The following is a 21,009-nucleotide window of genomic DNA, read 5'->3' as shown; positions in this document are numbered from 1 at the left end:
ATCAAAAGCCGCTGAGAGATCCAACAGGATTAGGATGGAGCATGAGTCAATTTTCCCAAATTCGGGTGTTCGAATTTGGATCCGTGATCGTTGATCCAAATTCGAGTGCACTCATGATTGCACTCGAAATTTGGCCGTGATCACTGGTTAACCTGTAATCACGAATCCGGATGCGGCAGTGATTAAACTGCCCAAACCTGCTGACTTTAGTGGTTAATGCTAAAGAGGTAAAGGGGTTTGCTAATCCCTTTACATAGTATAAACACACAATTTGTCAGATATGTGGGCATTTTTTTTTTTTTCAAAAAGACCTTGTACTTTTTGAGAAAATCGATTTTAAAATTTAAAAGGAAAAAAGTTTACATTTAAATGCTGTAAATGACAGTTCATTAATGAAACAAAATTCGCCGACTTTAGCAGTTAAAAGGAACCTAAACTGAGAAGGATATGGATTTTTACTTTTAAAATAATACCAGATGTCTGACTCTCCTGCTGATCCTGTGTCTCTAATACTTTGTCACAGCCCCTCAACAAGCATGCAGATCAGGTGCTCTGACTGAAGTCAGACTGGATTAGCTGCATGCTTCTTTCAGGTGTGTGATTCAGCCACTACTGCAGCCAAATAGATCAGCAGGACTGCCGGGCAACTGGAATTGTTTAAAACAATAGGAAACATCCATATCCGTCTCAGTTAAGGTTCCCTTTAATAGCAAGTTACATTATAAAAACACCAAGTTTGCAGGATATGTGGAAAAGATAGTGGGAAAAAATATTATTTGAGAATGAGGAGCCCCCGCTGACTGGGGCTTTGCACCCTGAGCTATACCAGCCCACATGGTCCATGGTATGGGGGGGCTCTGGGGGGGAGGGGCGGCCAAGCCTTCCCCTTTCCCCCCTGAGCCCTTGTGCAATCAATGGAAAAGGGGTTTTTCCCCACCTCCGGTGCTCCAGAAGGAGGTGGGAGCAATGACTCCCGGGGGGGGGGGGGGATTCATGGTGGCATCTGGGAGTTCCCTTTAAGAAGGGGCCCCCAGATGCCCGCCTCCCCCTCCCAGGAGAAATGAGTAAAGAAGGGGCCCCCAGATGCCAGCCTCCCCCTCCCAGGAGAAATGAGTATAGTGGTAAAAAGTACTGTAAAAACCCTGAGCGGTTCTTGCCTTTTGCATGATTGCTAACTCAGTAAAGGACCAACCTTTAAAGCGTTGCTATCATATAAATCCGGCATAGTGGGGTCTGAACCCTCTATAACAGTAATTATAGATTGACAGTATACCTTGAAATGAATCAGAGCTCTCAGTATATGATTTTATATAAAAAAAAATGTATTTGCTTATCATACAGCATATATACAAAATATGAACAGTTCCAAGTAGTGTTTCCTTCTAACAGTATTCCATCTCATCATGGCCTTTATAGCCAATCGATCATCAATCTTCTAAGTACATTCAAAAAAGTATATAATAGTTGTGTTATGTAGAATAAGATCAAAAGTAGTCTCATCTGTATCAATAGTTGCGTATCTAGTAGCTGTGTAAAACTTGTAGTAATCTTCTTAAAGAAATAGCATAAACAATAGCTTCTAAAAATCTTGCTAACATCTTGACATTACTTAATGCTGAAAAATTAATAAAGTAAATCACCAGAATATTAAGCATATTACCCCTTCTCTGTCATCTCTTCAGCATCTAGAACCGTGCGTGGGATGGTAGCTTCTGCCTCATGTGTCTTCTCAGGAGATTGGTAGGCTAGTGCAAACTATGAGCCTTCAGCTCCTACTTTTATAGTGATTGGATGCAATATGGCTGCCTAATCTGGAATTTACCTAAATCCCAGGTTCTGATTGGCTGAAACTTCCATGTGTAACTCACTATCTTTTGAGTACTGTAAATAGTTGACATTTAAAATAACCATAACATTTTTGTTTATAAACTCCTTAATTACCTTATCTTGTGAGAATTAACGTCATTTGGAGCATTTGAAATTTTGAAATGTGATTAATAGGTCATATTTGATGCAGTTAATTAAAAATGGACGTCACCAGCCATCTTGTCTGCTGGCTGACTTATTTGACCCAGACATTGGGAATTTCAAACATTAAACAATGTCATTCATGACACATTTCTGATAATGTGTCCTTCTGCTAATTAGTTTGGAATGTGTCTGTACTTTCAAAGACATAAGATTGGTTAGGTTGACACTGTAACACTGTAAAAAGTCTTCAGCAATTTAAGGCTTATTGAAACATACAGGGCTTCTAATATACTTATTTAAATATAAAGCTTATTATGTAATTCTTCTTAAAACAATCATATAAGATATAATTGCACATTAAAATGTAATAATATAAAATCATGTTCTATATATTTGCTTTTCTTTATGAATAAATAAATGTAATAATTCCACCGACAGATGTCACTATTTCATCATTTTTAACTAATTGTGAAAACCCCTTATATTGTTTTATATTTTATGAGGCCTTTCCCAAAACATAGCATATATTATCAGCTATCAATGTTCAAACGTATTGCAATGTTTATACTTTTCATATTTTGACTTTTTCTGGCTGGGAAATGTTATCTTTTCTTGCTGGCTGTAACAGCCTTGAAACAAGTACATGTTGTCAACAATCTTCTATCTTACAAATTAAAATAATCTTATAAGATTCACAGCCTGGAATATGCTGAGATGTCTCAGAGTAATATTTTTTAAAAGTACCCCAACTTTACAGTTTACAATGAAATTTTGCATAGAACATTAAAACTTAAAACATACACATATGACAGCTTTTCCTGCATAAATAAACCACTAGGGCTGTATAGTAATGGCTTGTGTGCCGGGCTGTATAGTAATGGCTTGTGTGCCGGGCTGTATGTATAGTAATGGCTTGTGTGCCGGGCTCTATAGTAATGGCTTGTGTGCCGGGCTGTATAGTAATGGCTTGTGTACCGGGCTGTATAGTAATGGCTTGTGTGCCGGGCTGTATAGTAATGGCTTGTGTGCCGGGCTGTATAGTAGTGGCTTGTGTGCCGGGCTGTATAGTAATGGCTTTTGTGCTGGGCTGTATAGAAATGGCTTTTGTGCTGGGCTGTATAGTAATGGCTTGTGTGCCGGGCTGTATAGTAATGGCTTGTGTGCTGGGCTGTATAGTAATGGCTTGTGTGCCGGGCTGTATAGTAATGGCTTGTGTGCCGGCCTGTATAGTAATGGCTTGTGTGCGGGGCTGTATAGTAATGGTTTGTGTGTCGGGCTGTATAGTAATGGCTTGTGTGCAGGGCTGTATAGTAATGGCTTGTGTGCCGGGCTGTATAGTAATGGCTTGTGTGCCGGGCTGGTTAGTAATGGCTTGTGTGCTGGGCTGTATAGTAATGGCTTGTGTGCCAGGCTGTATAGTAATGGCTTGTGTGCCGGGCTGTATAGTAATAGCTTGTGTGCCGGGCTGTATAGTAATGGCTTGTGTGCCGGGCTCTATAGTAATGGCTTGTGTGCCGGACTGTATAGTAATGGCTTGTGTGCCGGGCTGTATAGTAATGGCTTGTGTGCCGGCCAGTATAGTAATGGCTTGTGTGCCGGCCTGTATAGTAATGGCTTGTGTGCAGGGCTGTATAGTAATGGCTTGTGTGCCGGGCTGTATAGTAATGGCTTGTGTGCCGGGCTGCATAGTAATGGCTTGTGTGCGGGGCTGTATAGTAATGGCTTGTGTGCCGGGCTGTATAGTAATGGCTTGTGTGCCGGGCTGTATAGTAATGGCTTGTGTGCCAGGCTGTATAGTAATGGCTTGTGTGCGGGGCTGTATAGTAATGGCTTGTGTGCCGGGCTGTGTAGTAATGGCTTGTGTGCCGGGCTGTGTAGCAATGGCTTGTGTGCCGGGCTGTATGTATAGTAATGGCTTGTGTGCGGGGCTGTATAGTAATGGCTCGTGTGCCGGGCTGTGTAGTAATGGCTCGTGTGCCGGGCTGTATAGTAATGGCTTGTGTGCCGGGCTGTATAGTAATGGCTTGTGTGCCGGGCTGTATAGTAATGGCTTGTGTGCCGGGCTGTGTAGTAATGGCTTGTGTGCCGGGCTGTATAGTAATAGCTTGTGTGCCGGGCTGTATAGTAACGGCTTGTGTGCCGGGCTGTATAGTAATGGCTTGTGTGCCGGGCTGTATAGTAATGGCTAGTGTGCTGGGCTGTATAGTAATGGCTTGTGTGCGGGGCTTTATAGTAATGGCTTGTGTGCCGGGCTGTATAGTAATGGCTTGTGTGCCGGGCTGTATAGTAATGGCTTGTGTGCCGGGCTGTATAGTAATGGCTTGTGTCCCAGGCTGTATAGTAATGGCTTGTGTGCCGGGCTGTATAGTAATGGCTTGTGTGCTGGGCTGTATAGTAATGGCTTGTGTGCCGGGCTGTATAGTAATGGCTTGTGTGCCGGGCTGTATAGTAATGGCTTGTGTGCCGGGCTGTATAGTAATGGCTTGTGTGCCGGGCTGTATAGTAATGGCTTGTGTGCGGGGCTGTATAGTAATGGCTTGTGTGCCGGGCTGTATAGTAATGGCTTGTGTGCTGGGCTGTATAGTAATGGCTTGTGTGCCGGGCTGTATAGTAATGGCTTGTGTGCCGGGCTGTATAGTAATGGCTTGTGTGCCGGGCTGTATAGTAATGGCTTGTGTGCCGGGCTGTGTAGTAATGGCTTGTGTGCCGGGCTGTGTAGCAATGGCTTGTGTGCCGGGCTGTATGTATACTAATGGCTTGTGTGCGGGGCTGTATAGTAATGGCTTGTGTGCCGGGCTGTATAGTAATGGCTTGTGTGCCGGGCTGTGTAGTAAGGGCTTGTGTGCCGGGCTGTATAGTAATAGCTTGTGTGCCGGGCTGTATAGTAACGGCTTGTGTGCCGGGCTGTATAGTAATGGCTTGTGTGCCGGGCTGTATAGTAATGGGTTGTGTGCCGGGCTGTATAGTAATGACTTGTGTGCGGGGCTGTATAGTAATGGCTTGTGTTGGTTTTGTCTCTGCAGGGGACTCTCTCGGTTATCACAAGGACCGGCCATTCTCTACAAAGGACAGAGATAATGATAACAAAGATAGCGGGAACTGTGCAGCGGAGCGCTCCGGGGCCTGGTGGTACAGCAATTGCCATCATTCCAATCTGAACGGATTATACCTGCAGGGGAATCACACAGAAAAGGGCTTAGGCGTTATCTGGAAAACATTCAGGGGATATCACTACTCCCATAAAGTGTCAGAGATGAAACTCCGCCCAGAATAACAGAAGGGAATAAATCTGCAGCTCTCTGCCAGTTCAGAGATACACAGAGAGGCGTGACTTCCAGAAATTATGCAAATTCTTAAGTGTATCACATGATCACTACTAAAAGGCTGAACTTATTTGATGATAGGCCACTCCTTCTTTTCCACCTCCCCCACACACAGGACACAGAAGTGGGCGGTATTTGTGCTTGTTGCCATAGCAATCAGTCATATTTCCAATTTAATTTGACAATCAGCACTGTAATAATGAGAGCTGGAAACAGGACAAATGTTTCACGGGAACTTACAGTCATCTTCAGATACACTGGGGAAGTGAGATGCAGCCCACAGACTTCCTGTTCCTGTGTATTTATATAGAACAGAGGTGCCAGCAGGATAAAAAAAATAGATACAGTTTTTAAAAATCACTTGGAGGAAGTGGTGGGCTTGCCTCCCAAAAGCAGACACGAGATCCTGTCTTCATATAAAACAATAAACACATCATTTGATCCTATTTGAGATTATAATGCATTAAAAAATAACTTTTAATTGATCTATTTATAAAAACATCAGTTTAATAATACTTCCTTTTACATAGGATTAACTATTCGCCTTTTTTTTATATATATTTTTTACTTTAGTAACTTACTAAAACTTTGCTGGGCAGCCTAACTGTACGTAACCCTCAAACCGGACCATATGCAATAAATGGCCCACTGAGGTTCTGCCCACCGCAAAGCAAAAAGATATAAATGCTAATTGGGATCTACTAGAATAGAGAAACCCTCCACCTAAACCAACATGTTTCGGCTCATAAACGCTAGAGCCGTCGTCAGGGCATAAGTAAATAAAGTGCTAGGGTGCAAGGTGCATGATAGAGAAACCACACAGCTAAATTACAAAGACATAGTTAGAAAATTAACAAATGAGAGATGTACTCTCAAGCAGAGTATAAAACAATACATTTATTATACTGTACCCCAAAAAACAGTGCAACGCATTTCGCAGGTCAAACCCTCTTCATCAGGCAAACAGGAATGGGGACAACTGTAGACAGAAAAACAATGAACAGGGCTATACAATTACTGCAGAAACCATACTTTAAATTATACAGTACAGATGATGTATACAAATCAATAAATAAATAAATGAGTGCCTGTCTTATTATTGAATCCTGTTCCCGTGTACACAGATCAGAGAAATAACACATGAATTAGGAAACCTCCAGCCACACATAGGTAAATGAGTACACATGGTCACTACACTAGAACCAGTATGGGTGTAGTCACCGGTAGTGAAGGATGGACATGTTCATTGGCTTACAGTTCTCAGCCCTTTGCATTTACCTGAATGATCGTTCCCAAAAAATTGCATTCAACATTGAAGTTATGGTATGGGGGGCTCTGGAAGAAAGGGGTGGTCAAGCCTCCCCCTCCCCCCCGAGCCCTTGTGCAATCCATGGACAAGGGGCTCATCCCCATTCCCCACCTCCAGTACCCCAGGAGGAGAGTGGGGGTAACTAACTACGAGACCCTAAGATGCCCGCCCCCGGCCCAGGTGAAATGAGAATAGGAGTACTGACATGACGTACCCCTTACCCATTTCCACAAAGATATAAAATAAAAATACAATAATTGTTAACTGCATTAACTACCTAATGACCGCCTCGCGCTAATGGGCGTGATCACAGTGGCAGCCCCAGGACCACCATTAGGGGGGTTTAGCTAGGGTTGCTCGTAAACTACGCCAGCGCGAATCTACGCGTTGTAGTACGCAACTACGCATCGTAGTTCGTAGGCGAAGTTTAAGAACTACACGTACGCATTTCTGTGTAGTCGTAGTCCCGCTATGCGAAGCTTCGCCCGCTACGCGTAGTTGACGTATGTATTGCGAAGTCAACTACGCGTGCGGTAACTGCATCTATATGGATCATTGCGCATGCGCAGAAATATTATTGCCCTTTTATACGCATACAATTCCGCATTGGAAGGTGGAATGTACGCTTATATTAGTTTATATTTGCAAATAGGTTAAAGATTATCCCCACAGTAGAACAATAGCAGATCCGGCACAGGTTGCAGTAAACCAGTATTCTTTTATTCCAGCAGGTACATACAAGACAGTTGAAGTAAAGAGGTGGTCGGCCTGACAGCCGTTTCACGGGTTCCCCCGCTTCTTCAGAGGCACAAAAGATAGGGTGACCAGGCAAATAACCCCCCATTATATATGCTGCATAGAGCCTACCTTCCTGATCACCTCCATAGCGCCATTGGGAACGCCCGCTGCGGCCGCCGGGACCCGTCCCCTTCCGGGAACGCCCCTTGATTTCCACTCGGCCAATCCATCTGCGGGACTGCTCACCAATCAGCGTTCGTCTATCTCCGGCACTCGCCGGCCAATAGGAGTGATACAGGACGGTAACTCAGAGGGGACACGCAGGTTTCCAAGGAAACGGGTTGTCAGGGCAACTAACCACGCTGGGCGCATTCCAAGCGGCGCGGTTTTGGATATTACCTCCACAATAGTCACCCCGCAGCCTCTTAAATACACATGTCCCCCTAGATGTAACAACACCCAGCATATAAATAAACGGACAAAACGTTCCTCCAGTATAACCCCACATATATATACATACAAACAGGGTTGCACATAGAAATGTAAGATGACGCCTATTGCAGGTACGTCATACCTACTGTTATACAGTGTAAACAGTCCAAATGCTTTCGCAATGTGCATTATGGGGAACGTTCCAATCACAACAGGAGGTTGGAAGGGGGTGGAGTTACCAGCTAATTTTGACGTCAGCTTACCACCCACTTTCTCGATTACAAATCCTCCATGCTCAATACAGGGGGGTCAGTTATTCCTGGTACCCTAAAAAAGGACAGAACAGAAACAAAACACACTTGTTTAAAACCAATACAGACAAAGGCTACTATATCAAAAGATGGCAAGACAATCAAACATGGAAAACATTCTGTAGCAAATACTTATGGACCGCACAGGGATTACAGAGGTAGAGGAGCATATTTTTCTCAATATTTTTCAAGGAAGCAAAATAGTTCATTTCTCTCATTAAGGCCTAAACGTCCACAGGCTTTTGTTTTAGAGATTAGTCTAGCCTCCTCTTGTCTGAGGAGTTTCTCTCGATCCCCCCCTCTCCTTGGCTGATCCACTACTTTTAGGCCTGTGAATCTCAGGGGGGAGCTCACATTACCATGATCCTCTAACACATGTTTAATCAAACGTCCTGCTCCTTTTTTGCTCTTTAAGGAATTAACATGCTCCTGGTATCTCGTACAGAGTTGACGTGTAGTCATCCCAATATAAAATCGATTACAAGGGCAAAAAACTGCATAAACCACATGTGTGGATCGGCAGTGTATAAAATCCTTAATCGGGACCACTTCACCCCCTAGAGTAAAACGTTTCCCCGGCATAAAATGGGTACAGTGGTTACAGTTCCCACATTTAAAACAGCCGGTAGATCTTAAACCAGTCAGCCAGTTTGCTTTCTTTTCTTCTCAAATTCGCTCCTTATTATTACATCACCAATTGTTCGAGCTCTATGGAATGTAATGAGGGGCCTTTCAGGTAGTTTTTTTCCCAAAATTGGATTGGAACGTAGGTCCCCCCAATTTCTATGGATAGAGTTCTTCAGTCTCCTTGCCATTGGGGAATATTCAAATATAAGGGGGACCCCTATACCTGACTCGTCCTTTCCTTTTTTCCCCCTCTTTTTCTTTCTGACTAACAGTTCAGATCTGGGTTTTACATCAGCCTTCTTAAAAGCTGTCACAATAAGGGGTAGGGGGTAACCTCGAGTCAAGAACCTTAACCCCAGTTCATAACTTTGCTCTAGAAAGTCAGAATTTCTACTATTGTTCCTCTTTAAACGAATGAATTGGCTGTATGGGATGGAATTTTTGACATGGTCAGGATGATAGCTAGAGTATAGGAGAATATTGTTAGTTGCTGTGGGTTTCCTATAACCTTTTGTGATGAGTTGTCCCTCCTCCACCAATAATGTCAGGTCCAGGAACTCCATTTTTTCCCCACCCCATACTCCTGTGAACCGCATATTAAAATTGTTAACATTAATCCATTGGACAAAGCTATCAAATTCTCTGTCATTACCATCCCAGATTACTAGGACATCGTCCATGTATCTTAGCCATGACTTAATGGCGTGGCGGTAGGGGTTCGATTCCACCAGGACACATTGTTCCTCCCAGGCGGCCAAGAAAATATTTGCAAACGTAGGGGCTACCGATGTCCCCATCGCCACGCCAGAAGCCTGTCGATACCAACAATCCTGAAAAAGAAAGGCATTATGAGACAGTATAAAATAAAGACATTCACAGATGTATTTGGCCCATTCCCTATCTTTTCCCCTCCTGATCAGGAAATCTTCCAAAACCTTAGTTCCTAGTTTTTGTGGGATCCGGGTAAATAAACTCTCTACATCTATGGAAGCTAATTTCAGGCCTTCCCGCCATTGCAAATAGGGGAGTTTCACCAGGACGTCCAGAGTGTCGGCCAGATAGGAGGGAATCTGAGCCAGGTATGGTCTCAAGTGGTATTCCAGGAATTTGGACAAGGGCTCTGTAAGGGAGCCTCTGGCCGACACTATTGGGCGCCCCGGTGGTTCCTCCAGATTTTTGTGCACTTTTGGCAAGAAGTACCAAACCGGTCTCCTAGGGAAAGGTGGGAGCAGATCCTCCCCCAATTTTTTGGATAGCCATCCAAGTTCAACTCCTCTCCGCAACAAAGTGCGTAGGAGGTCTTTATAATGACAAGTCGGGTCCTTTCGTAACCTCTCATAGTACCCGTCAGGGCCTTCAAGTTGTCTCTTAGCCTCTCTCACATAGTAGGCATTAGACATCACTACCAGGTTCCCCCCCCTTGTCAGCTTTTTTGATAGTTATCCTCGGGTTCTCCTTTAACCATTTCAAAGCTTCCATTTCTAGTGCTGAGAGATTAGGTTCCACATCCGGATAGATAAGGGCCTTCATATCATCCTGGATCTTAACGTCGAACTGTTCAATACCTGAGCCTGGGGTGCTAGTGAATTCCCTTGTTGATTTGCAAATTCTAAAGGGCAATCTATCCTCAACCTCTAGAACTGGGGTTGTCTCATCCTCGGGGATTACTCTCTTTCCAAAGGGCTTGCAGGTCAGCCAGGGTTTGCAGATCCTGTATTGTTGGAATAAAGCCTAGGCCCTCTGTACTAGATTCTAAAGTACCAGGTGTCTGTCTCCAAGTATCTTGTTGGACTGCTATATTCAATCTCCTAATTGCGCAGTACCAGTCCACTTCAAATTTAAAGTTGTCAAAGGATGCACTGATAGAGAAGTTCAGGCCTTTAAGCAACAGAGTCATACATCCAGTATGGAGAGTCTCCCCTGAAATGTTAATCACCTGTAGTTGGTCCCTTTCTTTAAAGAGGATCAATTCTTCTTGTAATAACCCCTGCCACGGGTGTGTCTCTTCCACCTGACCTTCTTCTCCTGAGGTTGTCTTTGACTTTCGGTTCCTCCCTCCTCTCCTGATCTTCCGCCTAAAGGGCCACTGCCACCTGCACATTCTTGATCTCCTCCTGTGGGTTTCAGTGTTGGTTTCTTGGGTAGTTTTCTAGTTACTTCCTCTGAACTGGACCCTGATCCTGAGTCCGTGGTCCAGTACCCACGATTCTTCTTGGGCCTCTTTCTACCTCTTGACCCACTGCGTTGTCCCGACTGGCCCCAATTAAAGATCCGGCCCTTTTCAAAGTCCTCCTGATCTCTACGGAATTTGCGAAGCTTTCGCTCTTTAATATTCTCCTGTATAGGGGCTAGTCTGGCATCGATCTTCTTAACAATCTCTTGTAATTGCTGAGGGGTGGTAAGACCTGTCAACTCTTTTTTGCAATCCTCTATTTCTGCTGATGTTTTATTGTACTCCAATTCAGTACGGTCCAGGACAATCTTTTGTAACTTCAAAGCATTGTCCAGTTGCTGTGTTTTCCATAATTTCATGAAATCTCCATCATCTTGATATTCAGCTGCTTCGCTGTAGTTCCTAAAACCTCTGGCCACTATTTGTTTATCTTCATAGCGTTTTAGTGTGGCAACAGTCCAGAAGAGTTTAATCTCCCGTTCTGAAATTCTAAGAGCCATACCAGGTTAAAGATTATTGCGGAAATTTTTCCGCATAAGGGCATAAGCGGTCGCATCAACTACGCTTCGCAATACGCAAAGCTTGCATATTTTAACACGTAGTCTACGGAATGCAAACGTAGTGAAGTTTCTGATTACATAGCCGTAGATTGCGAAGCGTATTTGCGTAAAAATACGCGTAGTTCCAGCTAAGTGAAGTTGGCTGACTACGACCATCCCTGGGTTTAGCACTGTGGTCCTCAAGTGGTTAAAATGGGATGAAGTCCAGTTGTAGCCATTACTTGGGGTTACAGACGCTCTATATTCTTTAGAATTTTTTTTTTTTTTACTAGTTCCCACTACTCTCCCTAATATTTCTAGCAGATCTGGTGATTGTAGCTTGTGTGGGGGCTGTGTTATTCTTCACAATTTTGCCCAGAAATCTGCCAGTAAAGTCACAAAAATGTGAAAGACAAATTTTAAAGTGAAATCCCCATCAATACGGCACAAAGTTTGTTAAGAGAAAATGTATCAATCGGCTGCAAAGTGTGAGAATTTCACCTGCTCATCCCTTATGATAAGAATGCCTTCCTTCTAAGTCATAAATTATTTACACACATAAATATATGGAGGAAATGAACGAGTTTTATTGGCGCATTATTGGTTTACAGAGCATACGAGAGAGAAAAGATCTAAACATCATCTAAAGTGCAAAGACATCAATGTTTTATGCTACAATTCATCAGTATAGAAATCCAGAGATATTCCCAGACACAGAACACCAGCTCAGTATACAGAATGATCAGACGAGTCTCCAACCACCTCCAGATTCTCTTTGTAAATCTAAGGCCTGAGACACAATTCAGAGCGCTTTACTGACCATCAGCGCTGTGTTTGGGATAAAAAAAAAAATAAACTGCTGCCACTGACTTGCATAAAAATTGCTGCAAAGTCGCCACAATCACAAATTTAAAAAAAAATAAAATTGCCACAGTTGCAATTTTTTTAAAAAAAAATACATAAATAAATAAATAAATAAGATCGCAGAGATTTTGCCACAATATTTACCATGATTTTTATGCAAGTCAGTGGGAGCAGTTTTTTTAACGTCGCAAACGCAGCGCTGGTGGTAAGGAAAGCGCTCTGCAGTGTGTTTCAGGTCTTAGTCACGCAGTTCAGGTGCTGTTACTGGATTTACCGGAACATGATAGGAAACTGTGTACAGAGGTTTTATTAAAGAGATTATTCAGCCTAAAATACACATCAGGGTTAATTCACAAAGCTTTCCTGTTTTCTCACCCACTAGAAAGAGCAATTGCATGCGATTTTGGAAGCGATTTACCTGCTCCTATACAATACATTAGAATGGAAACACTCCCAAAATGCTGCATGTCCACTCTAGTGGAATTTGTCCCGTGACTCCCGTCCATTTACATTGGTCACCACGCCGGCCGCCTCGCGTCATCATGGCGGCCGGTGTGGCAGTATGGCGCATGCGCGCTTTAATCGCGCATGTGCAGTACTTTCACGCCATCCGGCGTGATGACGCGAGGCGGACGGCGTGGTGACGTCAGCCGCGTCATACGCGGAAGAAGGAGCCCGACACTCGGCCGATTGTCACCGGGCTGCCATTCCAGAGCGGGGCCTAGGAGAGGAGCCAGCACGCCGTCGTGGGACCTCCCGACCAGCACTGGGCTAGAGAAAGCCCCGGGTGAGTACTATTTTCCTTTTTAAGTTGAGCTTGGAGTCCCTGTAAAGCGCTCCCTAAACACAAAAAAACGCTCAATTGGGTCCCAGGCCTCAGTCAGCTTGGAAGTATTTAGCCAATCAGAGAATGCAAAAAAATTACAAAAAAAAGAAGACTTCTCGGAAATGGGAAATCAGAAAAAAATGGGCAGTATCAAAAATCTGAATTTCCGACTGTCCCTAATAATGACTTAGCCCCGCCCAATGCATAAAGAGTTGTAGCACATCTCTGCAAGGGGGCGGGGCTACGGACAGGAAGTCGGCTTACATGTGGGGCTCGATGGGCGAGATGCAGTGAAAAGAGCCAGCAAGTCATTGTAAGTTTTTATGAGAGCAAGGTGGCGCCCACAATGTGTAGTTTGGGCTGAATAGTCTCTTTAAATATAATTGCAGTACAATGTCCAGGCAGCTGGGGATGGCTGAGTGAGGAGGAGATCAGCTAAGTATTTGTGCAGCTTCTATTTCCTTTTTTCATTTTGCAAAATCTACACTGTTATTCACAAAACATTGCATGCATAAATAATTGAAAACGCATATAACATTAAATACTGGCAATCAAGAGCTTGCGCTGTATGACCATTATAGCTCCACCCATATAGCTGGAGGAATAATGCACCAATCACAGTCTCTGGCTGGTGAAGTCACACATCTCACAGGTGATGTCACACAGCTCACAGGTAATATCACACAGGTGATGTCACACAGCTCACAGGTGATGTCACACAGGTGATGTCACACATGTCACAGGTGATGTCACACAGCTCACAGAAGACGTATAGAGCCGCCACACACAGATAACGCAGCATGGAGGGGCTCAGTGAAGGTGGCGTGGAAGGTGTGAATGTGTCTCATCGGGAAGGTCAGATTATAGATGGTGATTTGTCCAGCCTCGTAATCCAAACATATCCTGAGTGCATGAAGTGGCATCATGTCAGGTAACCGGATCGCTGCACTTTTGTGAATCGCCAAGAACTTGTTGTTGGACTTCTGCAATGTCCATGACTTGTTGTTATGCCCAGTCGTGGATGTCTCCAGATTTCTTCTGTCTATAGTGTGGTAGCACATGCCGACTTGCCATGCGTTGGATCTCCCAACATCTACATCCCAGATGTGTCGCCCTGAGCTGAAACTCTGGAAGCTTATCACTTGTGGTCCCTTGAATCTTTCTGGTGTCTCTGGACGCTTCTGCCATTTATGCGAGAAGAAGAGAGTTTTCCTGTCCTCTGATAGCTTCAGGTTGTTGCTAGCTGTGTTTATATCCAGCAATATAGTTGCATTACCTGCCACGGCTTCTGGTAAGTCCTCAATTCTCTGCCTACTAGGCTGGCCTGCACTGAAGGTCTCCTGGGGTTGGGGGAATGGACCGAATGGTTCATAGTTCTCCTCACTGGAATGAGATGCCTGGATGTCCAAACCTTCCTGACTATTTATCCGAGACAATATGTCAGATAGTCCTTTGTGTAGCATGTCTGAGATGCCAGAAAAATCCAGATGTTCTCCATCATAGAGCTGTTTGTCTTCCTCCTCATAAAGGTTGTCTAGATCTGATTCCTTTAAGACAGCCAAGGTATCAGTCATGTTACACAGCTCTTCTATGTGACATAATTTCTTGGACATTTCATATCCTCTTGTTTCCAGCTTTTGGATTACATCACAACATCTGCGTGAGGCCCTATCTAATAGCCTGGAGACTTCCCTCAGGACCCTCTTCTCTAATTCCTTCTGTTGCATTGCAAGGTTTCTGAACAAGTCCATGACTCTCTTAATTTCAGAACTTGCCTTGACGTCTACATTTCTCCTGCAGTCCTGCAGCCCCTGGACTCTTTTCTCTGTCTCCTCTTTTTGGACCAGAAGGTTCTGTGCCACATTTCTCAGGGCTATCTTTTTTTTCCTAAGGGCCTCATCTAGAGTCTCCACCTGATGTCCCTGATGTTCTCCACCCAGAATGCAGGGCACACAGACACAAGCATTGTCCTCAGTGCAATGATATTCCAATAGCCTCTTATGGATTTTGCATCTCTTGCTCTCCATGGATGGGGTGGGGTCACATAAGGTGTGTTCTGGGGACTTGCTGTGGACTTCCACATGCTTATCACACAGATGTGCTTCACAGAGCATGCAGGATTTCACAGCTGGGACACGCGAGTCGATGCAATAAGAACATGGGAACAGAATGTCTTTCAGATCCTCTTGGAGGAGACTTGTCACAATGTAGTTCACCGGCAAGTTCTTCAACAAGTGAGGCTCACCCGGGAAGTCTTCCCTACACTCCGGACAAAGATAGTCTCCAGTCTGCTCCCACTTTTTTTCCAATGCTTGAATGATACAAGTGCGGCAGAAAGTGTGTCCACAAGGCAGGCTTACAGGATCTGTATAGATGTCCATACAGATGGAGCACCGGAAGGCGATTCTTAGACTTGAAAAGGCCATCACTGCAAGAGAAGATAGAAAGGAGAGAATGAAAAAAATGACAACTGTAACAGGTGCTCGAAGTTTGGAAATAACATTTAAAGGATACCTGAAGTGACATGCGACATCATGAGATAGACATGAGTATGTGGATAGGATCTGGATAGGATGGCTATATGGGCACATACATGGCAGATGAAATTCAATGTTGACAAATGTAAGGTCATGCATTTTGGACGTACTAATGGTCTAGCACCATACAAAATAAATGGGATACAGTTGGGGACATCAAACTTGGAGAAGGACTTAGGAGTACTCATTGACAACAAGTTAAATAATCGTACTCAATGCCAAGCAGCTGCAGCTAAAGCTAACAAAATTTTGGGATGCATTAAAAGGGAAATAAAAACTCGAGATGCTAGCATAATATTGCCCCTGTTTAACTCTCTAGTAAGGCCACATCTGGAATATGGAATTCAGTTCTGGGCACCACATTACAAAAAAGATATTGCAGTTTTAGAGCAGGTGCAGAGACGAGCAACAAAATTGATACGTGGGATGGAAGGTCTCACTTATCAAGAAAGGTTAGATAAACTGGGTTTATTTAGCCTAGAGAAAAGACGCCTTAGAGGGGATCTAATTAACATGTATAAATACATCAGAGGGCAATATAATAGCTTGGCGGATGAGCTTTTTGTCCCTAGGCCTTCTCAAAGGACTAGAGGACATGATCTGCGCATGGAGGAAAAACGTTTTAGCCATTTATTTAGGAAAGGGTTCTTTACAGTTAGAGTGATTAAGATGTGAAATGCATTGCCACAGGAAGTCGTTATGGCAAACTCTATACCTGCATTTAAAGGGGGCTTAGATGCTTTCCTTGCGTTGAAAGACATCCATGGCTACAATTACTAGGTAATGCCTAATGATGTTGATCCAGGGATTTTATCTGATTGCCATCTGGAGTCGGGAAGGAATTTTTCCCTTTAGGGGCTAATTGGACCATGCCTTGTAAGGGTTTTTTCGCCTTCCTCTGGATCAACAGGGATATGGGAGGGAGCAGGCTGGTGTTGTACTTTGTACTGGTTGAACTCGATGGACGTATGTCTTTTTTTCAACCAAAATAACTATGTAACTATGTAACTATGTAACTATGTGCAGTGCCTAGCACACAAAGACCTATGCTGTGTTCCTTTTTTCTTTCAGTGCCTGAAAGAGTTAAATATCAGGTATATAAGTGGCTGACTCAGTCCTGACTCATACAGGAAGTGACTACAGTGTGACCCTCACTGATAAGAAATTCCAACTATAAAACACTTTCCTAGCAGAAAATGGCTTCTGAGAGCAAGAAAGAGATAAAAAGGGGAATTTCTTAACAGTGAGGGTTACATTGTAGTCACTTCCTGTCTGAGTCAGGACTGAGTCAGCCACTTACATACCTGATATTTAACTCTTTCAGGCAGAGAAAGAAAAAAAGGAACACAGCCTAGTTATTTGTGTGCTTGGCACTGTACATACTATCTATCTATCTGTCATATCATATTGTCTATCTAATGTCATCATACTGTCTATCTAATCATGTCACATGTCACCTCGGGTATCCTTTAAGGCCCTACATGCACACTATGTAACAGCTCTCCATCTACAGCTGGAAGGAAACAACCCTTACAGGGGAGGGGTAAGTCTGTGAGGGGAGCAATGGTATGACGATTGAGCTCCCTCAGGCAGAAGATTATGCAACATTTTGAAAACAAATTTCGTAATTACAGAAACCCCAAATTATGCACATTTCCGCTCAACGCTATTAACCCCTTTAGTCCACAGGTGTATTCACCTGTTTTTCACCACAAATTAGGCTTTCTTTGGGTGGTACATTTTGCTAAGAATTATTTTATTCTAAATGCATTTTAACAGGGATAATAAGAAAATAAATTGAACAAAATTAATCAATTCTAAGATTTCAGCCATTATAGGTTTAAAATAAAACATTCTACTGTGCATAAAATTCACACATTTTATTTGCCCATTTTTCCCTCGACTGGACCTAGCAGCCTCCCCGCCAGTAAGTCCTGTCCTCCAGCCTGGCTGAAGGGCTCCCCACACAATAGCAAGCACCGGGACAACTTTCTCCTCCGCCATGACAGTAAAGCCGTCTCGTCACGCTCACCCGCCGGAGGCAGACCACGTGGTTACGAGTGGGCATACCTCTCCAGAAGTACGGCCCTGTCCAGACTTATCAGCCTCCGCTCAGGCAAACACGCAACAACAAAGATGCCGATCCAGAGGTCTGCGATCAGCTCCACCAGAAGCCCAACCCCCTGCAGCAGTAACGCACCTCTTCACCGCCGGTGTACCCTCCAGAGACCGCAATCCGCTTACCACAGATCCCCCTGTTGCGGTAGCATACCACTCCGCCACAAGTGCAGCTCCTGCGACCCTGGATGCAATCAGCACCAGAGGCCACCGCAAAAACAACAGCCTCCACATGTGGCCTCCCATCTCCAGGACCACACACAGCCGACCCAGGCTTCTGCACCTCAGATCTGGTATTTCTCGGTTTCTTGCTACTTGCTTCCTGTCCATGTGCTGCACTGCCCCAGCTCTGGTTCATTTGGCTGAGTATTACTCCCACCTCAGGTGCCCTTAATGTGGTTCACGGGGTTTTCATGGGCAATGACCCTGCTCTTTCTTTTTCTCCTGTGATCTCAGTGGGCATAGTACATAGTACCTATTTTCTTGGGCCCTGCCACCCCAGATGCCCTGGCCCCTGCTCCTCTGCTGTACATTACTCACTAGTGTTGGTGTTTTCAGGGCTGGAACCTGCCTGTCACATTCCCCCTGTAGCTATCTCTGCAGTGGCGTAGCAAAGAAGCTGTGGGCCCCGGTGCAAGTTTTACATGGGGCCCCCCAAGTGTTATATACATAACAAATGATACGGCGCGCCAAAACCAATCAAGGACAACCACAGTGTCAGAGGTGCAATAAGGGGATGGGGAACAGTGTATTCATGATTACTACTATTCAAAGCATCTCTAGAAGTGATTATTATCAGCACAGGACCAATAAGAAGTAAATACTGTGGTTGAAGGAGGATCCCTTGGGGCCCCTCTGGCCCAAGGGCCCCAATGCGGTCGCTACCTCTGCATCCCCTATTGCTACGCCACTGTATCTCTGCGTATTCCTTGCAGCCACTCACTGCAAAGTCAGCGACCAACCCCTGCCCTGCCCCAGGTCTCCTCCCTCCCGCTTCTGAGCTGTACCTGTTACACATTTGATTCGAGCATGTTGATTCATTCACAGGGGCTTTGGTTGGCTTGGGGGAAAACTCCTTCCCCTTTCCCCAATCGATCCCCTGTAATAGCTATCAGGACCGAGGCCGTTGCAACATCGCTGGATGAATATATTGTACAGATTGGCACAAAGTGGTTAATGAGATCCGTATTCTGGCTTGCATGCAGAAGAAATGGTAACTGAATGATAAATCTGGGTCCAAAACAAGAACTTATGGACTGAAAAGGATGAGGTGATGGTGGTGGTTGGGGGGGGGGGTTGAGATTACACAAGACTATTTTCCCTAAACACTCCCTCAGAGACCAGTAATAGGCCATGTTTTCAATCAACCACAGTTTAATAATATGGCCTAAAAGTGTTTAAAGAGAAAATGTCCAAAAACACTACCCTGCGCCCACGGGAGGCCATATTATAAAAAATGTCACATCTTACTGGACACAATTCCCAAAATAAGAGGTGTTTATAAACTATAAAAGCTTTTCTATTTGTGTCCTTCCACAGAAAGGCTTTCAGCTCAAAAAGAATATCTAGAACTGGGCTGGTGCAATTCCAGAAGACATGCAGGCAAGAGTCCATAAACATAACAACCGGTGCCCAACTTTCCAATTCCTCCGTGACCGTTATGGTGCACACCACCTCGGAAGATGCGAGGATCACCCGAGTGAAGTGGGGGTAAGGCTGTGTATCACAGGTGCCCCCTGCCTCCCCACAATCACAACTTTCTAGATCATGATAAGTAGCAATTTTACTATTAGATCTGCATTGTTTTACTGCTTTGTTTCTTGCACCAGCACTTCATGGATTATACAATCAAATCATCAAAACTGCACTGTGCCGGATTTCTTCCTTCCTTGTGTGTATGATTGTTATCTAGCTGCTAAAATGTCCTGCTGGCTTCTGATTGGACAGACTGACTCCTGACCTGAATATTAATGTGTCCACCCCCTAATATAAAAGAACTCCATATTCCTAACTACATCCCAGTCACCTCACCAACCAGGCTGACCTGAGATAAGTATCAGGCTTGCAGGAAAATCTCATGGTATTAGTTTATCAAACAACAATAGCAAAGAGAATCAAAAGAAACAATTGACAAAAAATATGGATAAAACATAAAACTGGAGACAAGACATAAAGAAGAGAACTGCGGGAACCACCTCTAGCGTAGTATGTAAGCGGGATTGCTGAAAACAATGTAAGGGCTGGTGCACAGAGAAGACCTTTTCTGAGCGCCTTGTAATTTTAAAAGCTCCTGCTAATGTTATCGTGTGTGTGTGTGCACACTGGAGCGATGTGATTTTGTAAAAATCCCCCATAGCATTGCATTAGCAAGAACTTTTAAAATCTCTAGTGTTTAAAAAGCTCTTGTGGCTTGCACCAGCCCTGATTGCTCGAACCTCCTAGCAGCCTTTTCTAAGCACTAGTGATTTGAAAAGTTCTTGCTAAAGCAATGCTATGGGGGATTTTTATAAAATCACATTGCTCCACTGTGCACACACCGATAGAAATACATTAGCAAGAGTTTTTCAAATCACATTATGGTAGAGAACAGAGGCGCCAAAAGGATAAAAACAATATTTAAAAGTTTTAAAATTATTGCTTAGGAGGCAGTGGTGGACTCACCTCCCACAAGCAGACACAACAACTGTGTATTCACAAAAGGGACATTTATTGGTATACTCCAAACAAGGTCGCAACGCGTTTCGCAGGTCAAACCCGCTTCATCAGGCAATTACAGGAAGGAGCACACAACTGGGGATAAGAGGCAACACATTTGTACAAATCCTGAACAAACTGCATGTCAATAAACATAAATATTTGTATGATGGAATTCACTGGTGTGATTTAAATTAACGGGAAGAGGTGGCTAATTATTGTATTTTGGGGGTGGGGGGTGGGGGGGGGCGGGGAGAGGGGGGGGGGGGAAAGGGGAAAGAATTGGAGATGGGAAATGGGAGGGGGGGGGGGGAAAGGGTGGGGGGGGTTGTTTTAGGGGGAAGAAAGATAGTGGTAATTTTAAGTATTACATCATAACATTAATATTCATAAGCATAATCATAAACATAATAAAACATTAATCTAAAGCATGTGGCGAGATACTTTCATAACATACAGTAAACAGAATCATAATTCATATATATATATATATTTTTTACCCATACATATGTGTATTGGGAGCGGTTAGCCTATATGAAATAGTGCA

At 44.0% G+C, this 21,009-nt stretch overlaps 2 protein-coding genes across 3 annotated transcripts in view; one reads left to right on the top strand and one right to left on the bottom strand.

The window, feature by feature from the left end:
• LOC137560844 (ficolin-1-A-like) overlaps window positions 1–6,361 on the top strand; it is a 63,926-nt gene extending 57,565 nt beyond the window's left edge. For both annotated transcript variants that reach the window (XM_068271988.1, XM_068271987.1), the window contains one exon: window positions 4,995–6,361. In XM_068271988.1, coding sequence (XP_068128089.1) covers window positions 4,995–5,245 — 251 coding nt within the window. In that variant the 3' untranslated portion in view covers window positions 5,246–6,361. The remainder of the gene's footprint in view (window positions 1–4,994) is intronic.
• Window positions 6,362–13,871: 7,510 nt separating this feature from the next.
• LOC137561096 (E3 ubiquitin-protein ligase TRIM39-like) lies at window positions 13,872–15,539 on the bottom strand. The gene has a single exon (XM_068272343.1). It carries the CDS (start codon window positions 15,537–15,539, stop codon window positions 13,872–13,874), a length of 1,668 nt encoding a protein of 555 aa, XP_068128444.1.
• Window positions 15,540–21,009: the final 5,470 nt, after the last annotated feature.

Source organism: Hyperolius riggenbachi, chromosome 3, assembly GCF_040937935.1.
Source record: "Hyperolius riggenbachi isolate aHypRig1 chromosome 3, aHypRig1.pri, whole genome shotgun sequence".
NCBI lineage: Eukaryota > Metazoa > Chordata > Amphibia > Anura > Hyperoliidae > Hyperolius > Hyperolius riggenbachi.
The sequence above is the reverse complement of the archived record's forward strand: the minus strand, read 5'-3'. Positions and strand labels throughout refer to the sequence as shown.